General features: G+C 37.8%; 3 protein-coding genes across 3 annotated transcripts; 1 reads left to right on the top strand and 2 right to left on the bottom strand.

Annotated features, from left to right (window-relative positions):
• Window positions 1–1,680: 1,680 nt before the first annotated feature.
• Window positions 1,681–14,549, bottom strand: LOC136241628 (cullin-4A-like). Its single transcript, XM_066032873.1, has 24 exons — window positions 14,423–14,549; window positions 14,024–14,327; window positions 8,906–9,125; window positions 8,487–8,556; window positions 8,364–8,437; window positions 7,975–8,073; window positions 7,847–7,910; window positions 7,412–7,507; window positions 6,230–6,312; window positions 6,101–6,168; window positions 5,448–5,566; window positions 4,815–4,952; window positions 4,540–4,594; window positions 4,449–4,486; window positions 4,185–4,251; window positions 3,611–3,721; window positions 3,472–3,557; window positions 2,906–3,013; window positions 2,605–2,718; window positions 2,447–2,552; window positions 2,308–2,381; window positions 2,155–2,253; window positions 1,954–2,106; window positions 1,681–1,894 (listed from the first exon to the last, which is right to left on the bottom strand). Exons 2-24 carry the CDS (start codon window positions 14,244–14,246, stop codon window positions 1,799–1,801), a joined length of 2,361 nt encoding a protein of 786 aa, XP_065888945.1. The 5' UTR covers window positions 14,247–14,327; window positions 14,423–14,549; the 3' UTR covers window positions 1,681–1,798.
• LOC136241635 (thiosulfate sulfurtransferase/rhodanese-like domain-containing protein 3) lies at window positions 14,470–16,451 on the top strand. The gene is made up of 3 exons (XM_066032881.1): window positions 14,470–14,746; window positions 15,881–16,043; window positions 16,247–16,451. Exons 1-3 carry the CDS (start codon window positions 14,503–14,505, stop codon window positions 16,314–16,316), a joined length of 477 nt encoding a protein of 158 aa, XP_065888953.1. The 5' UTR covers window positions 14,470–14,502; the 3' UTR covers window positions 16,317–16,451.
• Window positions 16,301–22,103, bottom strand: LOC136241630 (glycogenin-1-like). Its single transcript, XM_066032875.1, has 6 exons — window positions 21,968–22,103; window positions 21,776–21,908; window positions 21,368–21,705; window positions 21,187–21,313; window positions 20,846–21,008; window positions 16,301–17,145 (listed from the first exon to the last, which is right to left on the bottom strand). The coding sequence occupies exons 1-6, from the start codon at window positions 21,972–21,974 to the stop codon at window positions 16,486–16,488; spliced, it is 1,428 nt and encodes a 475-aa protein (XP_065888947.1). The 5' UTR covers window positions 21,975–22,103; the 3' UTR covers window positions 16,301–16,485.
• Window positions 22,104–22,113: the final 10 nt, after the last annotated feature.

The following is a 22,113-nucleotide window of genomic DNA, read 5'->3' on the forward strand; positions in this document are numbered from 1 at the left end:
CTTTCACTCTGTAAGAAAAACTTGGCATGGCCTTGTTGTGAGTGGTTATTGGAGGTGCACACTCCAATACAGCAATATAGACTGCAAACTCCTCCGCATACCACAACATAATTCATTATATCTCTTGAGCCCATTGTGGTCCCACCACAAAATTTTTATCAAACATAGACTATGACCCAATCATTATTCACAAAAGAATTTGAAAAATTTCAAGCAGCATTTTTCAAAATGTAAAGGATTAAAGTTTTCAATGAAGTACTTTTGAACCATAATTAAGTAGATATCCCATAATTTAGGGATCACTGGAAAGGTAAATCAACAGTCTTCCATCAGTTAAAACTGTGTTTAAAAATATTTACATAGTACAAAGTTGCAGTTGATTTTGTAACCAGAGATGGACCAAATTTTCATGAAATATTCAAAATATTTGTGGTCATAAATCAGAAAATATGGAATGTATGGAGCTAAAAATTTGCATGAGTGATAAGCACCATAGGTACTACAAACACACCAAGTTTTGTCAAAATCCGAGAGGTGACCCTAAATTCCTTGTTGATTTGACATGGAATGACCCTATTATATTCCATGTAGATAGTTTGTGGGTGTGAGGATTGATTTATTTTTTGTAAGCACCTAAAGAAAATGTAAAGTGACAGTACATACACTACCAGAGAACAGCATAATATTATGAAAATGCCACAGCATCAATATAGTCACTATAATTTTGATGTAACTATGGAAATTTTTCAGTGCCATGCATACCATAGTTATTTGATGGAATTGCATTACATATAGTCATGGTTGACTTTCACAATGGAATCATTTCATGAAGTTTTTTCTCATAACGTTCCAGGCTTTCTGTTCAAACAGTCATGCTACAATTCTGTTGAGTATCATAACTTAAAATGACATACACTAAAGAGCAAAATCTGTAGTTAATATAATGCAGCGAGTTGCATATTATATGTGACCAGATTTGCGAAAAGGTACACATTTTACATGCCAGCAAACAAAATAATGTAACACTTGACTCCTAAAAAACTGGTTAATTTGCTTTTAGTTTTAAAATGCATCCAGATATTGTAGCTACACTCATGGAAATTTTCAGGCAGTTATATACAATGATAAAAAAGTTAAGAAGTCTAAATGTGAAAAAGGTACCTTTTCGCAAATCCGGTCACATATTACCAATCATATTGTGTGCTAACTTATGTAAATTAGTTGTCTTCAGACACAGCTCTGTCTTTAGAGTCCATGCAGTGCCAATTGAGACTTTTTATAACTGCCAGGTTGGGACAACTTGTTTCATATAGCTACAGCTTTTCAATGGCCAATTGTGCTGCAGCTGCAGGCTTTAGCATTAGGATCCAGCCATTGAACTAATAAGGTAAACAAATAATTATAATTTTATTGACAAGGCCCAAAACATAGTGCGTTGAAGGACTTTTTACATCATCTGTCCCACTTTATATAACACACATGGTTGGAAATGTATACATGTGATAACTTGTATGTTACTAGACTGTCAGCATCAATATACAGGCACCCTCAGTATTATTAATTGTAGTGAATAGAAACAGATACAGATCTACCAGTATTATGACTAGAGTATGTCACAACAGCTGACACACTTGGTTGTGTTCTGCAAATGACTAGCTATCAGACTTTCACAATTATTGCTTACATTTTATGCAAATATCATTTTAAAATAATTTTACAGGTGAAACTATGAGCAGAAAAATTGGCATTCATTGTTGCTATATCATATAATACTTATACAATATAATAATAATGGTAGCTATGCAACGTAATGATAAATATTTGATAAATCATCGTCTCTGCGCATGTAGTCTCTGTCTATCAAACTCTCGATTCGCTTTTTCAAATCAGAAGCCTAGATGCACAAGTGATGAAATTAATGTAACATTATTCCTGAGACTACAGTATATTCACCTTCAAAGGAAAACGTAGCTGATCGCATGCTTCAGACACCAGTAGATTGTGGGGTAAAGTTCTTCTCATTTTCATGATACGAACGATGGCAGCATCGATCTGATATTGTCTATCTTGAAACACTTGTTCATTAGTTGCCTGGTTCTCTTCGGGCTAAGCAGTACAATATGAAGATAAAAGCAGCCATTAAATTTTACCTACCGTTTCCTTCATTTGGACTTGATTAATTTTTATTCTGATTAACTTGTGTTTAAAATCTTTGTTGTATACAAATTTGTCATTGGGTTGCACGTCTTTACCCTTAGAGATTAAAGCACAATGGTATGAACTACATCAACTATACTTTGAGAATACCTTTGGTAGTTTTGTGAGGACCCTAACTTTGCCACATGCTAGGGACTGCAGTGTTCTGTTGAGTTCACTGGGCTCTGTATAGGAAAATAAGTTTTTCAAAAATAATATTCAACTTAGCTTATAGTAGTATTCGCCTTACCAATTCCAGTTGCTTCTTTTATATATTGTAAACTCAGTTCATCTGAGTCATTAAATAATAGTAGTACTAATGTTTGGTAGAGTGAAACTTGTAAGTCTTTGTCTCCCTGGTAATAGTGATAAGAATGGCTAATTCTATTTATAGCATACCAAACTCACATGGGGAAATGATGCCCTTAGTGTACAGTGACCTAAAGACGGCTGCCACTGTAGTTTACGACCACTGTGTTTACTAAGATAAAATGTCTTGAAATCTTCAAGATAACCAACCATCTGTAAGAGAATAAGATAACTAATAGTAAGCGCATAATTCTTTGTAGTCAATCACACAAATGTACAGCGCTACTAAAGCTTATGATATACAGTAGCCTAATGGACACACAATTTTTGTCCAAGTCCAGTGTCAACCACACATAACTTATGTACAGTACAAGCACATACAAGGTCTTCTAGTGCTCACATTGAGAGGGAGGATGATCTCCACAGGTGGGTAGGCTGGCCAGTAACCCATTGTGAGTACGTTTACTGTCAGATCAATATTGCTGGGTAGCTCTTTGGCTGTGACATACTAGAGGAAGTCAGATACATATAATGAACAAGCCTTTACTACTGTATAATAAGAATTTAAGAACAAATTTAAAGGATGAGCTTTATACATAGTACAGTGGATTTCAGTTACCAAACACATTACCTATTCAAAAGTCAAACCTGACCATGCAACTAGAGTATTTTTGCTCTGTCAACAGTGCACATTTCATTTGAGTTAATGTACATATGTTCTATTAGACTGAGTTTTATATATACAATCAATAGGGTTGGGCTATCTGAACAAATTTGCTAATCTGAACCTTACTCTAGGAACAAAGGAATTTAGATAACCAAGGATCCACTTTACCAAAAAGTACTGGACTGAAAACTTCAAGCCAAAAATTTCATACAAGGGAAGTTTGTGCCTATTGTATGAACTCTTACTGTAGATACATGTAGCTTTGTTGTAGCTGCGGAATACATGCAAAAATGGTAAACCTGTTTATAGCTGGACATGATGTCATGAGAGAGCTCCATGTCTTTGAACATTCCCTCTAGTTTACAAGTAAAACTGGAGCCACACTCTGTAAGGGGAAGTGATGGTGACTGTATGAATGTGTTGAGTGTTGTGGCGTACCTTGTTTGAGTTTTAACAACATGGCTTTCTCTGCATCAAATGATGCACTCTTTCCAACAAGCAACCGCTTGGCTAAGTCTTTCTTGTAGAAAGCTTCAAACACATCCTTGCCTATGTTCATACATGTGATGTTACATCATACACATACATCTCTGTGTGCGTGCGTGTGTGCATAGTATTTGTCAATGTGGAGTAGTGTATGCACACTGTAGTGTGTAATTTACGGTACCGCTCAAATGCAACGTCATCTCGCGAGAGTGCGAGCGATTAAAAAACTCGCTAATTAAAGGGCGTGGCAGCTGTTTCGCTCACACGAGTATTCATCCTGTTTTGTTTGGGATGAATACTCGTGAGCGAAACAGCTGCCATGCCCTTTAATTAGCGAGTTTTTTAATCACTCGCACCCTCGCGAGACGACATTACATTTGAGTGGTACCGTACTTAGGTATATGTGTGTGACATATGCACGCCATATCAATCATGTGTACACAGACATGTACGTACACACGAATGTACGCACACAAGCACAACCACTCCACAACTTACACACATGCACGTGCACACACACATTTACCATGAATAAATCTAAACAACACCATCACTTTGTCCAGTAGCCTGTCTAGTTCTTCATCAGTACACTCCTACAAGACAAAGCATCTGTTGACTGTTCTATTAGAGTATTACAGTTTCCAGACTGGCAAAACAGTATACATAATACTGATTTACACATATACACCTGTTCAAGGTTGAGGGTTCTGTCATTTGTTAAAACAACATACAGGCCAGCCTCTGGCATTGGAATATAGTTCACATGTAGAATGGATCTTTATAATCATACCTTATTTCCAGGACGTAGTTGTAAATCAATAAATTTAGCTGTAGATAAAAGATCATGATATACATACATGACTTTACTGGCAGAAACTAACCAATCAATTCAGCTGGTTTATTCTGCCTCTTGTTGACAATACACTCAAAAGCCTCCTGCAAAAATCTACTGATTACACACAATACACATGCTATGAGGTCTACTAGTTACACAGTATGTAAGTACATTAAGAGATTCTAACTATGTAACAGAAAGGAACTTGATTTAGCACAAGAATACACTTGATACTACTTTAAAATTCTAAACACGAGACATTCAAGGTCCCCAAATGGCTAAGACATATACACAAATTTACTCTGGTTGCTGGTGACATACCTGTAGAGCTCGCTGGAATTTTTCATTCTTCTGGAAGGAGTCACTGATCACAGCGTCGAGCTTCTCTTTGAAGTCCATCAGCTCCTGTACCATTGTCTTTTCTCTCTCCACATCTGATACCATTGCCATGCCTGATTTCTAAAAGTCATTACAACATAATAGTGTGATGTTAGTTCCTTAAACTACTGTATGAATGCATGGACACATGCACAAAGCAAAGCCCCTGTCAGCCATGCAACACACAGCTATTTCTGTCCCGTGAACCAACAACTGGGGATGTCTGTGTACCACTCAACCTTTTGCAGGAAAATCCTCCTGGGGCAGGACTAGTAACCCGGTCCTCATAATTCTTACGGAGAAAGTGCCATGGAACGACCCCAACACCACTAAGGGTAATTAGCCATTCGCTTCCCCAGTTAACACCAGGCCACCAGGTTCCCATTATGCAGCTGGAGCAATGTGAGTAAAAACTTTCTTGCACAAGAAAACAACAACAAAAGCAAGTTGGCATAACCAAGCATCAAACCTGAAACTTTTTGATTACTGATCCGATGGTCTAGCCACTTGACTATGTCACACGCACGCACGCACGCACACACACACACACACAACACACGCACGCACACAACTCACTTTAATGTAGTTACTGAATGCTTTACATAACTCATCTAAGCCTCCTTTAATCCGTGACAGTAATTGGTAAAGTGTGACAAGATCTGATATTCTTTTAGCCTCCAGAAGACTATCAAACCCTATAATACCATCACTTAAACACAAAACCCTGTCCCCTAGTACAAGTACACAATTTTATTACAACATTAGGCCATAAATTAATCTTATGTTTCACAGATGTGGCAGGTCAGTGCCACATCTGTGAAACATAAAATTAACAGGCAAACTCAAAACAAAATAAATGTAAAATCTAAGACAGAGCGCTAATATGGCTGTAGAGTCTTAAATATTGCACAAGCAGTAATAGGTATAGTAGCAGAGGGGAGGGAAATGGAGCCCCTCATTTAACTTTAGCACCTGAACCCACAAAGATCAAGATACTCTAATAGAGCAGCTATATATACTCTAATAAAAGAGTAAGTTAAAGCTAAAATGATTTGTTGTGTTTTTATTTATTTTTGGGCCTGCTGGGTCACTTCTAGATGGAAATCAGTCTATGAAACAGGTGATTAATTTGGCATGGCCTTAGCTTTTAATAGACAAAAGTTTCCTTGAAAGAAGCCAGTAACCATATACGTACACTCCATTTTGCAAGACAAATAAAGCAACTTTACCTTTATTTACTAACACTGACTGGTGTTCTCCAATGAGTTGTTTCTCCACACACAATATCAGAGGCTTCCTGAATGAGAAGGATGGTTAGTCAAGACATGGCCTTGGTAGACAGCCATGGGTACACTTACCTGGTGGAGCCATCAAGATAATGCAATACTCGATCTTCTTCTTGCTGTATCCGATGTGTTGTATGGGATAAATACTGAGGCAGCTATAGGAGTACATATACACTGAGAGAACAAGTACGTAGTAAGCAATATACTTGACATATTTATACTTTTAGAACACTTAGTGGGTACTGTTTAGAGAAAAGATTTTAGCTCATCAATCATACAGTACGATAGTACTGTATAGTGGGGACCACAAAGGTGTAGGCGTGGCCCACGAAAAAGCATCACCCAAAAACCAGCCTCAATTTTCCCTAATGACGATTAGGCAGTATTGGTAAAACTAAGCCCAAACAAGCTTTCAGATTGATCCAAAACGCTTTCAACAAGTTGCTACGGAATTAAAAAAAAAAATTATTAAACGGAATTTTCTACTGAAAACCTGACTGACTGACTGATGCTTTTAGACAAGCGTAACTCGATAACGGCTAAGGCTACGGGCTTGATTGTTTCACTATTCGACACTGCTTCAGCCTGAGAAGTGCCTTTTGGCATACTGCAGTACGTACAATGCATTCTTCATGTACTTACCAGTGTCCTCCTTTGTGTACCATTTATCTTGGCTGACAGTGAAAGGTGTCAATTTGGTGGTAGCACGTGATGGCTTCCCTTCGTAATGGAAATTGTCCTACTGGCTACTTTGATTGTAGAGGTGCTTTTTGAACAGTTCTTGATTCATAATGCTGTGTAACGGGTTGAACATAGCTGACAATGAAGTGCAATGGATACTTCACTTTTCAGACGATAATTGATAGATGGGGCGCATGGTGCCATTTCTTTCTTTTGATGTGGGCTCGCCAGTCATATTAATTTTATCTTACAAAAAAAGTTAAATAAGTACACAAAAAATTGGAATTTTCGACTAGAGTAAGAATCATAGCACATCGATAAAAAGTACCGAAACAAGCTGGAGTAGTGCACGACATTAAATCACAGTTAAACACTGAAGTTCCACATAATAATGATTCAATAAATTCATGGTAAGTGCGTATATAGATGAAATTGCTTTTATGCCTTTCAGTATAGTATTAGGGCTAACCAGTAAAGGCAAAATTAGGAATGTGGATTATACTGTACACGTTATCATTATGATGATGGTATATTGTACAATGTCTGTATAAATTATAGACAATGTTCTCTTACTGAGTATTCTTCACTAGTGACTTTTTGTTGTCCTTCTTTGTGGTAATGGTTCTCCGTCTCCTTCAGGAAGGTGGTCTCAAACATCACTTGATAGACCTACAATACAAGGAGTTTGTAGGATGTGTTTATGATTCACAGGTGTGTGCATACTATATGTACATTTCACACACACACACACACACACACACACACACACACACACACACACACACACACACGCACGCACGCACACACGCACACCCACGCACACCCACGCACACACACACAAGGAGTTTGTAGCATGTGTTTATGATGCACGCACGCACGCACGCACACACAAACACACACACAAACACAGACACACACACACACACACACACACAGACACACACACACACACACACACGTGCCTCCTGCATACACCACAATAGTCACAATACAAACCACCTGTCTTACCTGTAAATCACATAACATGCGTAGAATTGTTTTGAGTAACACACGATCAATCACTTCACCATTTCTGTACAAACATACGTACGGTACACATGTCAACAATCTCAATCAGAGCAAATGTAAGTGCTCACCGTTCCTTCTGTATAATGACTAACACTTCACGTACTATTCTACCCTGTACTGATGCCTGACATACTAAGTGCTTACCAAACAGCTGCAGACCAAGGTCCCTAATGATGAAAGACAAAAATTAGTGCATGTAGACATACATGTAGCACATTAAACTATTCTATAACACTTACGTATGTAACTATGTAGTGCTACCACTATATTCTGGCACCTTGGAATGACGCTGCTAAGCCCTTACTAGAGAGGTTGCCTAATTTCAGGGGTCTAACATGTAAAAATGGCACCAAGTACAAGTGTCCTGATTATCAAGCTGTCACGCATCTTTTTAAGGATACAGTAAAGTGTTTGTTTGGATAATTAGACACGTTCTACTATCACATCACCAGCTCACCATATAGATAATAATGTAGAGTTCTCCATTACATGAGTTCTGTCCAGATACAAGAATATACTACGAATCATAATCTACATCACAGCAATAGTAAGAGAGACACTAACAGATGTTATAGCTAACCATTTGTTGACAATGTTGTGCCCATTCTAATGACATAATGTGTAGGAATTGTGTACCATCAACACAATCACTTGTAAATGTGTTGTCAAGGTAGTTAAACAGCTTAGCAACACATACAAACACAGAGCAAGATAGAAAAAGATAAATTGACAAAACCACAAAAAACAAAAAAAAACAAGGATATGAGATAGTTAGTGTGGTCTGGCCACTCCAAATTATGTACAGCCACGAAAATTACAGTTACTATAATTATAACAGTGTGTCCCAACAAAGAATGACACACAACATTTATACATACGAATAAATAGGCTGTTCCCTTATATTCTACATTACCAAATGATTTATAGGAGTGTCCTGAGTTTCAGGGTTTACAAAACTGCATACAGTACCTACTAACACAGGAAATTTATAAAGGATACAGTGTCAGCTTGGGTAGTCGTTGTTTGATATGTTTTTCACACTTGTCTGTGAGACGGTCATACAATTTGCCAGCCATCTTATGTGAGCACATGTTCTCCACAGCTTGGTACAGCTCCTCCAAGCTGTAGGAGATACAACTGCAGCCATGAATAGCAGATACTGCCTCCTCTAATTTAACCAGAGTCTGCTCTTCAAAACCTTTTGGTAAATTAGGCTTTACTGTAAAATACAACACATACAGGACTTAAGATATTCGTTTCAAACTACATAAGGAAAAGTTCAACAACTTTGCATACTGTACCTTGTACAAAATGGTTGGGGAATTTCTACTTAACAAAATTTAACAGCCATTTGATTTTAATGCACAAGATTAAATTATCTGTTACTATACAATACAAGTACACAAAAAAAATGGATTTAAAAAAAAAACTAGAGTAGGGACCATATACGTAGCACATCAATAAAAAAGTATTGAAACAAGCTGGATTAGTGCACGGTATTAAATCACAGTAAAACAATAAGAAGTGTTATATCCCTACTGTGCATTTTCATTATGGTATCTTGAGCACAGTAGGGATATAACAATTCTTATTGTTTTACTGTGATTTAATATCGTGGACTACTCCAGCTTGTTTCAGTACTTTTATCAATGTACTATATGGTCCCTATTCTAGTTAAAAATTCCAATTTTTTTTGTGTACTTGTTTGTTAACTTTTTTTTTGCATGATAAAATTATTATGACTGGTGAACCGCACACACCGCATCAAAAAAGAAATGGTGCCACAAGCCCCAGCTACCAATTATCATCTGAAAAGTGAAGTATTCATTACGCTTTGTTATCAGCTACATTCAACCTGTTACACAGCACTATCAAGAACTGTTATCAAGTCCGTAGCCTTAGCAGCTATCGAGTTATGCTTGTCTGAAGGCATCAGTCAGTTACTCAGTCAGTAGAAAAATCTATTAAATAAGTAGAAAAAAATTTTCATAGCAACTTGTTGAAAGGGTTTCAGATCAATCTGAAAGCTTGTTTGGGCTTAGTTTAACCTAACTGATACTGCCTCATCGTCGTTAAGGAAAATTGAGGTTGGTTTTTGAGTGATGTTTTTTCGTGGGCCATACCTACTCCTTTGTGGTCCCTACTATACAGTACTATTATACCGTATGATTTAAATGACCCGGCCTAATGTATTTCGCGGACTGGACTCACGCACTGAGCTGGAAACAGCTAGTAAAAAATAATCCAGGCCTTATCCATCTCTTGCAACAATGGAGACACGACTATCGAGCTACAACTGCTGATACTGCTCTTCCTTACAAGTCAACAAACTTGTGCACTAATTAATTAAAATACACTTATGATACACGAGTACTAGCAGTGACAAGGCGTGATAGAGGCTATCGTTGCAGCTTAGGTGTTTTTCTTTTGTTGCTCCAGTACTTAGCACTAGTGTTAGGCCTGTAGTGATGAGTCAGTTTATTTGCTTAGCCCCATCACCTCGCTGGGCGGTGCCACCTATACTAACTACCCTGCTAACTTATTACTGGCTCATCTCTACAACCCTAGCACTAGTGCTAAAGCAATAAAGGAAAACATCTGCACTACAACAAATAGCCTCTATCACGCTTTATCACTGCTAGTACTAGTGTATCGTAAGTGTATTCTAATTAATTAGTGCGCGTGCTAGTTTGTTGACTTGTAAGGAAGAGCAGTATCAGCAGTTGTAACTCGATAGTGGTGTTTCCTGTGTTGCAAGAGATGGATAATGCCTGGATTATTGTCTAAAAGCTGTTTCCAGCTTAGTGCGTGAGTCCAGTCCGCGAAATACATTAGGCCAAATGACCCTACGAAATGACAGTTAACAGTTAAATGTAATTACAAACTTTATGAACAGTTCCTTTGTGGACTTTGGAAGCTTTAACTCTAAGTAAGAATAACTTGCAGTCAGATTACTAACTATGCAGTTAGTAGTCTGTGTCATACAGCAGTTACATAGTTACTGGGAGATACTAATAATCCAAAAGAAATTAGCAATACCAAGAATGATAAGCCGTACTACTAGCCCGGTTTCTGGTCATAAGGTAGATGTAGGATAAATGGATGTACATTACTAGAGCCCAAGAGCCAATGCTGTCACTATACACAGGTGTACAGTATAATAAGCTTGATGCTCGTAACTTCAGTTCACTTACTGTGAACTGATCTATTTTGGTGTAGTTACAAAACTTTTTGTTGATAGCAAACAGCCTTACATCATTACTTTACAGCAGTTATTCGTTGGGCTATAATTTCCGGAGTACATACAAAATGCATTAGATAATATTACTGTTTATCATGACAAATTACAAGTTATCATACTGTGACAGTCTTTGATAACTGTTATATCAAAATACTGTACTGGTATAGGTTGTTTTTAACCCACCCTTTTGTGTTTAATTACTCAATCTGTTGATGACTTAGCAAGCCACACCCTAAACAAACACTGAGGTTGCCACATTACAAGCACTTGCCTATACTTGCACTGAACTACATTCTTTGGTTTTTGGGATGCATACCACTTCATATTAGGCCCAAGAAATGATGCAATAGTCACTGTAATTATACTTGATAAGAACACTAATTATATAGGTTCTTTTTACCTTTCACAACTCTACAATATTAACTACATGAATGATTAAGCAGAAAATTCTTCAAGCAGAAGGAATTTCAAGTTGGTTTAGGGATCAAAGAAAACAGTAGTAAAACACGGGAATAGATAAACGTAGTGAAATAAGGAAGGTTGCCTATACCTGTAGATATACTAGTAGACATTAAATCCATAAACTTCAGTCTATAACCATGACTGAATTAGGGATTAAATGCCCATCTGCAGGTATAGGCAACCTTCCTTGTTTTACCACTTTTTAGCTATTCCCTTGTTTCACAACTTTTATTTCCCCCTAATCCAACTTTTCCCTTTCTACTTGTTTGTTTACTTTTAAAACATAATTATGACAAGGAACCAGCGGATACCGCAAGAATGGTTCCAGGAATACCATAAAAGTAATTTTGCGTCAGAACATCCCTCCCCCCAACAATCAATTTCGTAACGGAAAAAAGGGAGGTGGTCATTGCACTTTGTTTTCAGCTATGCTCCATATGTTACACAGCATTACTAACGAAGAACAGTACAAGAAGCGTCTCTGCAGTCCATCTATAGCTAGTCACAACAGAAAATATGGGGAATAAGCATAATAGCTACAGTAAAGCTGCATTGTGCTATTGCAAATTGTAACCTTGTGTGTTGTCAGCGAAAAGAAGTGGAACACAAAGGAGGACAAAGCTAAGTCCATGATGCATGCATGTATTGTACGTACTGCGATTGAAAAAAAGGCACATCTCGGGACAAAGCAACGTCGAAAGGTAAAGAAATCAAGCCCGTAGCCTTATGCATTGTTGTGATATGCTGGCTGGAGGCATCGGTTAATTAGTCAGTCAGAGTAAAAAGAAAATCTCTTAAATTCCATAGAAACTTTTTGGAAATGTTTGGGGTTGGTCTGAAGACATTTTCGGGCTTGGCTGTACCTAACCAATGCTACCAAGCTGTCAGGAAGGGATTGAGACTGGTTTTAGGATGATATTTTTGGCTGGAAAAGCCCAATTCTTCATGATCCTTAATGATATGTGTGATTTCAGTAATCTAAGTATCCTGAGATAGTAGAAAAAGATAACCTTGAACTGATTAACAAGCCAGTCCAAGAATTTAGAAATTTTCAATTAGCTATAGAAATTACTAATAAATCAATAAACCACATTTGGTCCCTGATCAACAGTTCAGTCCCTGATAGACATAACATTTAATACATTTTGTCTCATCAGCATCTCTACTAGAGCTGTGAAACACCATATATGCCACATCAAAATCTGAAGTGTAGGCACATGACCTTGTACAGTACCAAGTTGGCAGTGGAACAAAACAAAGCAATTCTGCTCTTCAAACCTTATTTATGCATTTATCCACAATATGACTGCCTTTTTGAATACTGGCTCAAAGTAAAATCCATGTACAGTATGTGCTAACCACTTCCAATGCTAAACACTTTCAACATTCATTTTTCCAACATTCATTTTTCTTGTGTTGAGCCTTGTTTCAGTAGTTCAGTGGTGCAACCATCAAGTTAATATCAAAACTATTGCACTGATTTGTTGTTCATATGCACAATGTAACCACAATGAAATATTTTGACAAGTACTTTTAAAAACATTTAAAATAAAACTATTTTTTGTGATGGACTCTATTTGTACACAGTTATTCTGCTGATCACTGAGCCAGGAATCTGTTATTAACCAGGAATGCTCTCTATATATTGCTACTAAAGAGGATGGCAGTTACTTGTCATCCATGAGACATGGTACAGCTAGTAGCCTCTTGCCCAGGAGGATTTGCCTACATGGCTTGCAAAGGGATAATTTTCATACATATTACAGTACTCTGGAATCTGATGCAATTATGATTATTATTGTGTGTGTGTGTGTGTGTGTGCGTGTGTATGTGTGTGTATGTGTACATGCGTGTGAACGTGTGTTTGTAGCTAAAGGAAACGGGGGTTGGGGAAGCTTACAACTCCCTGAAATTTTATATGCACATGCAGAGCTACTACACTTCAACTCAGACCAGAATATGGTAAAAGCAACCCTATAATTATGACATCTCCTGTCATGTACAGACAATTTAGTAACAGTCAGGACATCACAGGAACACAATAATGTACTACCCTCAATAAGAACTAAGGAAATATCCTATTAAGGTAAAGTATATGAATGCCACATGGTTGAACCTTCGTTTATAGGAAGATTTACATTCTTAACTTGCAAAATGTATGATACATGACATCTGTGGTGACATAATTGTACATAACACATGTATAGTGAAACTATAGGGCCACCAATGACACCAAATATATGGTCACAACAACCAAGTAGTCTTATTAAAGAGGTTAAAGTACATCTTAGCTATGACCACTACAATGAGGTGGCAGTAACTGTTAAGTGAGGGGTTTAAACCATACGCTTGAATCATGAATTCACCATGAATTCATGAAATGTATACCAATAATTACATACTACAACACGCACCTTTAAGATTTTTAATGACCAATTTCTTTGTAGTAGGTTTGCTATGGTTTATTGCTGCTGGTGGTTTAGCCAGTGGACTTGTGAGTTTTGAGTTCAGGCCATTCTTACTGGCACCAACAATATGGCCACTCATTTCAGGTGAGTTAACACTTGTATCGGCAGACAACTTGCTACGCTTGGACAATGAATTATCTTCTGGTGGGCTCCTCTTTGTTCCACTCATTTAGTGCACCTCATTACAAGTGAGTGTTATCACTATTTCTTTAATCATAACTTGTTCTAGTTCTTTTAACAATTGTGAGTGCTAGAAAACACGGAGAGGGATTCACACACAGGAAAAATGTACTTTAACATTTATTGAGCCATAGTAAACACAAGGAAACGCTTAACAGAACTTACTTCTTCGTAGACGACCAATGTTTTCTTCACGTGATTCGCCTCTTAGGTTTATTTGTGTGAATATAATAGAATACGTCACAATGCGAATTATGAGTTTCCTGGGAGCAGTGAAGATTTTGGCCGCTCTTCGGTATGCAAGCGTGATCGGCCCGAGGGTGGCTGTTAGACTCCTTAGCAGTGAAGTAGAAAAGCAGGAACCAATATGGGCTAATATGAACGTCGAGGAGTTAGGTGCATCGCGGCAGAATCTTCAGCTGATTGATGTGCGTGAACCGAACGAGTTGGAGTACCATGGCTGCTTCAAGGGTGCCATTAATGTACCACGTACGTTGGAATAATTCATCTGTATGTAACTTAGTGCACGAAACAGTGGCAAAGTTTATGTATCGGTCTACAAGGTACAAAGGTTAAGTGAAGTATATTGTGAGAACATAGATATTTGCGAAAATCTATGGTGAGAAGTGGCTGCTTTTTGAGTGCAGCTATAATGCTGGAGAAGCTGTTAGCTAGATCATCACTCAATATTGATACATGCAGCTGTACACATTTGAAATATCTGCTTTTTGATAAAACAGTCTCTTATTAGGCCACTATTAAGGGGTGATTTTCTGTTTTTCATCAGAAATCTCAGAGGGCAGGGGGGCAGGTCATTACCACCTAGTACTTGCCACGTGCACAAGGTAGCAAGTTAGTATAAGTAGCTAACTTGCAACATGTATCGTGGTAACAACCACAAGATTCTGGTCCACAGCAGATGCAGCTATGGACCAATCAAAAATAGTTTCAGGTAACTCTGGGACTGCCTTAGCTTATTACTTACTGGACTGGTGAAGGATGGCTGACCACTCCATAAAAATATTTGATTGTTATATGGATCAGTATATTAAATACTCAGTAATTTCTTGTATGGATATAATGTATACGTACACAGCTTTACTCCATTTACACTAATGGTGTAATACTGTGTATGTATCTTTGTGACCATGTGCTTACATTACAATGAATTTCCAGCAATAGTGTAAATATCATAGCTGTGAATTGAAGAGAATTGAACAAGCCTTGTACAACAATAAAGTGTACAGTACATAAATGAAAGGAGAGGAATTTGGTCCCCTGTTTCAAGGAAGTGTTTTTGACTGCTCTATTAGAGTAGTTAATTTTTCTATTAGGGTACATTAAACAAATAGCTAACGGATTTTGTGCTGTGAAAATACACCTATAATTTGCTATCAGATTGAACATTTGAATTTATAATGGGAGCATGCCCCATGCAGATCCTAACTTGGCATGCTGCACAGACACATAGTCATGTAATGTGTCACAATGCTTTGTTGAAGCTCTAATCTGACATAGTGAAAACTAGTCATTATAAGCTACTCTGATTTTTAGTACCTTCCAAGTACATACTAATAAAATAGTGTAGAATTTACTAAACTGGCAACCACTTGGTTTTTGTAGTTGGTGAAGTTGAAGAAGCGTTCAAGTTGGATGCTGAAGAGTTCAAGCAGAAGTATGGCTACCCTCAGCCGTCCAAGTCTGATGATAATATTGTATTCCACTGCCTGAGGGGGGTTAGGAGTCATACTGCTCTGACAGCAGCTCATCAATTGGGATACTCCAAGTGAGTTTATATTGCAGGTTTGACAATCCTCATGCATGCATGCACACCCTTGAAGTTTCTGCTAACAATTCATGAACTAAAAATTTCTTAGCCATTGAAATGCAATGAATTTCTCTTGCAATATTAATCTTGTTATGGCTACTTTACCACAGTATTAAGTTTGTGTAATTTATTTGTGTTGATACTTTATGTCCCTATTGTAGGGCTCGTCATTTGGAGGGAGGCTGGAAGGCATGGATCAAACACATTCTAGAAAATGAATTAAAAGAATAGCAACATTTAAGTGATAAACAATTACTCTCTAATTAGACATGTATAAAATGAAATTCAAATTTACACCATAAGAAGTGCACAAACATATTACAGTACATATACTTATTTTAGAAAAGATCTAAAGATTTAGAATAGTTTCTAATTGTTGGCATATATTCTTATAAAATCACTAGTTAAAGGATTCAACCTCATCGTAATATTCTTCGTCAAATTCATCATCCATTAAGTGCATGTTCATGGTGTCGTGGAGGAAACGTTCGATAAATGCTTCGTAGTTGTCTGCTCCAAGGTAATCTATGTCACCTCGCTGCCAGGCTAGCTTGCGGTCCACTGGAGCTGGCATTAATGATGGTGCAATAAAAGCCTCATAGCTATCAGAACCTAGATAATCAATGTCTCCACGTTGCCAAGCCTGCCGCCGACGTACCTCGGGTTCCACACTCGATTCTCTGGAGCTACTCCGTTGATCAGTATCAGGTTGTCTGTCATTTTCTGGAGTGGGTGTCCTAGCTCTTGCGGGTGGAACGTTCGGTACAGGACTAGGAGTTCTTCGTCGTATGCTAGGCATAGGGGACCTGTTTCGTATCGGCTGTCCGGTTAGCCTGTTATAAGAGACTGGTGGTGTAGTACGATAACCAGGAACTGGGCGTCTTCCATGATGACTTGGCGAAGCTGATCGACGACTAGGAGAGCCTGTACGTTGACTATGTGCTGGTGAGGGTGACCTGTGACCTCCAGGATGATGCCATGGTGTGTGTCCTGTTCCACCACTATGTGGTGAGGGACTACGTCCTGTACCAGTAGGATCACCGGAATCTGGTAGTGGTGGCTACAGTGAAATAAAATTAAACACAAAGTGAAATAGGTTGAACTACGCACATAATTTAACAATACTAATAACAGCAAGGTTTCAGACAAATAGTTCATTATATATTATCATATTATCAAGAGTTAATAACTCTTGATATTATTGAGTGGATAGTCAGACAATTAAAACATCCTGGGTTCGTCACTTAATTGACATGGTATTAACAACAAATCCTTGTTGCATCACAGTTCATGAGAAGCATGAGGTGACCATATGTGCACACATAGTGTGGCTAATTCTGTCACATAAATGTGACCCAGTGAGTGAAACCCGACTTGTTCTGTTTTTGAAATAAAATGCCATTGAAACACATTGGGAAAAATGCGTACTACATGCATCACTTCAATCAGTAAACAATGAAGGAAGACATGAATTGAAATATATAATATATCAATGGATTTACCTCTTCATGGGGAGCAATAATCTCTTTGTTTCATTTCTGTACCATGAAGCAAATGCGATTTATGTGAGTTTATTTACTTGGGGTAAAACGTAACTTTATTGCCGCCGTTTCTAAGCTTGAACAGCTTTCCTACTGTATTTGATAGCACAGTTATATATATATTTAGGCCAAAAACTATATCTTGATGAATGCCCCAGTTCATGGTGGATAGAATGACAAGTCCCAACTCTGTAGTCCATTGCACTTGAGATTTATGATTGATTAAATGAGTGCCTGTAATTTTTTTCATATAGGCACTGTATAAATCAATTGTTTGCTCTTCTTGTAGTCTACCGCTATAACTCCAAAGCTTTTACCAAAACTTTAACAGCCCATTGGTTTCTAGACGACAAAAAGTGAAATTGCAAACAAGTCGGGTTTTTGCTTAGCAGGTTACAAATAACAACATGCAACACTGGTGTTGGTATTCTTTTTAGGTGTTAGATGATGCACGGCCTGATGTACAGTTTAAAATTTTTATTACTACCATAATCATTTCACATATGCAAATCACATTTAAGTTTCTGACAATGGATTAAAAAACTACACATGTTTGAAAGTGCAATCCTCTTCTCTCCCTACCATCAAATATTTACACCATACAGTACGACAGTTACTGTATAGTAGGGACCACAAAGGAGTAGGCGTGGTCCATGGAATAATATCACCCAAAAACAGCCTCAATTTTCCTTGACGACGATGAGGCAGTATTGGTAGGTAAAACTAAGCCCAAACAAACTTTCAGATCGACCCGAAATGCTTTCAATAAGTTGCTACGGAATTTTAAAAATAATATATTTAATGCAATTTTATACTGAATGACTGACTGACTGATGCCTTCAGACAAGCATAACGGCTAAAGGCTACGGGCTTGATTTTTTCACTGTTCGACATCGCTTCGGCCTGACTGGTGCCTTTTGGCATACCGCAGTACGTACAATGCATTCTTCATGGACTTACCAGTATCCTCCTTTGTGTCCCATTCATCTTTGCTGACAGCCAAGTGTCGATTTGGTGGTAGCACGTGATGGCTTCCCTTTGCAATGGAAATCGTCCGTATTTTTCGTAGTGGTTATTTTGATTGCAGAGGTGCTTTTCGAACAGTTCTTGATTCGTACTGCTGTGTAATGGGTTGAACATAGCAGACAACAAAGCGTAATGGATACTTCACTTTTCAGACGATAATTAATATAACTGGGGCGCACGGCATCATTTCTTTCTTTTAGTATATGCGTGGATTGCAGAGGTACTTTCTGAACAGTTCTTGATTCGAAAATGCTGTGTAACGGGTTGAACATAGCTGACAACGAAGTTTAATGGACGAGGTAATGGATACTTCACCTTTTAGACAATAATTGATATTGCTGCTTTGCCGGGGTGCGTGGCACCATTTCAGATGTGGTATGTGTGGGTTCACCAGCCATAATGATTATTTACAAAAAAATGTTAACAAAAAAGTACACAGAAAAATTTGGAATTTTCAACTAGAGTAGGGACCACAACACATCGACCAAACTATGCACAGTAGGGATATAACACTTCTTATTGTTTTACTGTGATTTAATATCGTGCCTACCCCAACTTGTTTCAGTACTTTTATTGATGTGCTATGGTCCCTACTCTAGCTGAAAATTCCAAATTTTTCTGTGTACTTGTTACTGTATATAACACACACAAACTGTATGCAGCTCTTGCTTATGTGTTACTACAGACTGTATAGTGGGTTTTTGTAGTGAGGAATTAATTTTAGTGTTTGGGGTTATTCGCTAAATTTTAATTAACAAGAATTTTAGCACCGTGATAACGTTGTTGCGTGATTTTGTCTAAGGTCACAGCTTTATCACTAAGCACTCTTGAAAGATATGTTTGCCCAGCTATAGCCAGGGATGCAGCTGTGTATGGTTTATGCGAGTTGAAGCAAGAAGTGCGGATAGGGAAAGGTGCACATGACCCGCACTAACTAACAGTGTTGGGAGTAACGCGCTACTTACGTATCGCGTTACGTAATATTATTACTTTTGTGGTAACAAAGTAATATAACGAAATACACTATAAAAACAGGTAATTAACTCAAGTTACTTTACTTACAAGTGTAACGGGTTACCTAAGTAATATAGTTACTGTAACGAATCTAATATTACGTAATATTATTATTACAAGTAACAAAGTTACTAATCTCGTTAGTAATAAACTGAGTAACGTCTAGCCACAACGAAGTAATGAAGCCTACTGAATGAAGCTTATTCACCAGCTTCTTGCTTATAACCAACATTTGCACATTGCCCAACAATGCAATCATGTCATGTGATGAGGTGGTAGTTTCACACGTGACAGCTTAAGGCTGTGGACACAAAGTAATATAATATGTAATATTATTACAGTTACTTTATTTTATGGGTAATATGTAACTGTAACTAAATAGTTCAGTTGCAAGTAATATGTAATATGTAACTAGTTACTTTTAAAAAGTAACTTGCCCAACACTGCTAACTAATGACTCGAAATAAAAATAATTGCCATTTAGCCAGCAGGCCTGCTAGCAAGGGTCCAGTTCTCTATTAAATCTTTCTCCCAGCCCATTCAGAGTGTAGTTCAACGATGGATACAACCCGGGATGCGAAGGTCAGCAGACAAAGCGATGTAACAGTTGCTCGTAAGACGCCATGCAGCATGAATCACTTTGTTTTCACTCTACTAGTTGAAACAGCTTGTTACAAGTGTTACCACATCGGATTTTTAAGCGTATATTAATTAAAAACGAGATTTAGATTTTAGCATTGCCATTCAGTCACTAAATTTTCTACCGCTATTTTTAACACGCTATGTGGTATACACATGTAGGGACTTATATGTTGGTATCAGACCTTTCATCAAGTGACTAACTAGGTTACAAGTATTGCATGGGTACAACACACAATGGTAACCTTTAATATGTTTAAACCCAGAAGCCAAACAAATATACTCTGCTATAGTTACTCAAAAAGGAATAACAAATATTTTAGCCAAAGTTATTGAATACTTTAGAAATAGCATATACTAGACTATAGAAGTATACATGTTACAATGGAACTCCTCAAAATTTAGTATTCAAGACATTTGTACATGGTCCAAATGTACTTCACATTTTTTTACCCGGACACCTCATTTAATAAGGCCAATTAAGCATGATCCCAAGTGTCTACAACAGAGGGTTTTCACTGTCCATAGATTTTCTCTTACCCGTGTGGATTGGTAGGTACGCCACCATCGTAGTAGATGTTCCGGAGAGTGCTGGTATGCAGAATTTGGAATGTGAATGACATTATCTGACTCGGGTAAGTAGGTGTGGTGCCACGGCTTGAGAGGACCAATGAAATGTACGATACGAGCATCTTTACCAAACCTGTAATGTAATACAATGATGATGCAACTCAACTGACCTCTTAGTATACATAAACTATAAACTTCAATTTAAAATAATATCACATGAAAGTTCAATCATCTAAACTCAAATGGAGTTTGAATTATGGGTTAACTTTCTAGAAATAAATGCTCACTCACACTCATGCATATGTACTTACTTTTTGTATGCTGGAGCATATTGGTAATACATGTTTGGTGTGACATTGTAGATAAATGGTAAGTGATATTTTATGTCGCTAGTAGACCAGTCACTCCAGTATGCATTCAACAGTCCTTGATCACCGCCTAACAATGTCAAACGTGTTATGATTTAGACATACAATACTTTAAAATATTTACCATCAAAGCTGCCTTCATTTATTGCTAATTCGAGGAGCCTATCAAATGTCTCTAAGGATGGTTTAAAAACAAATACACCAGAATTAAAACAGTCTGGCCAGCCGACATCAGGGGCAGCTGACAATTCTTCTCTTTCAAACAGTTCATCAACATTACACAATACAAGTGTGTCAGCATCCAGGAACACACACTTGTCAAATCTAACCAGTCGCCAGGCGTGCAACTTTGTAAAGGTCACACCGAGCTCAGGTCGATTGAGAAGACGTAAACGCTCCCCATCTCTACTGTCTAATTCTTCAATGTCTTCTAATTCATCCCAAATTGACTGCAACGAATCCCTGCAAATAATACACCATAGAAACTTCCAGTGATATTATTTTATATTGCAAGGGTGTAACCTTATTATACCTCATGGACGGTGTCACGCCGTTTGTAACCAATAAAATTAGTCTCTTCGTTGTGTTTGCATCACGCAGTGACCTCCCTAATGTAACGGCGCCCATCGCGTAATCATCGTTCGTCGCCAAAGAGACGAACGCTTCTGCAAGAGAAAGAAAGTTTAGCAACCATACAGTTGCCACATCGAGTAATGTAACTGACCCGACATTTCTGCTCGACAAGCTCTCTGCTGTTATTTCTCGGTGCTTTCAAAAAAGGTAAAACGCCTATGTCACGTGTAGCTTGCATGAGAAGCAGCTAGAATATTTCGAGAAATATTACTATATTTCAAATTCCAACATCCCGGT

This window comes from Dysidea avara, chromosome 12, assembly GCF_963678975.1.
Source record: "Dysidea avara chromosome 12, odDysAvar1.4, whole genome shotgun sequence".
In the NCBI taxonomy this organism is placed as follows: Eukaryota; Metazoa; Porifera; class Demospongiae; order Dictyoceratida; family Dysideidae; genus Dysidea; species Dysidea avara.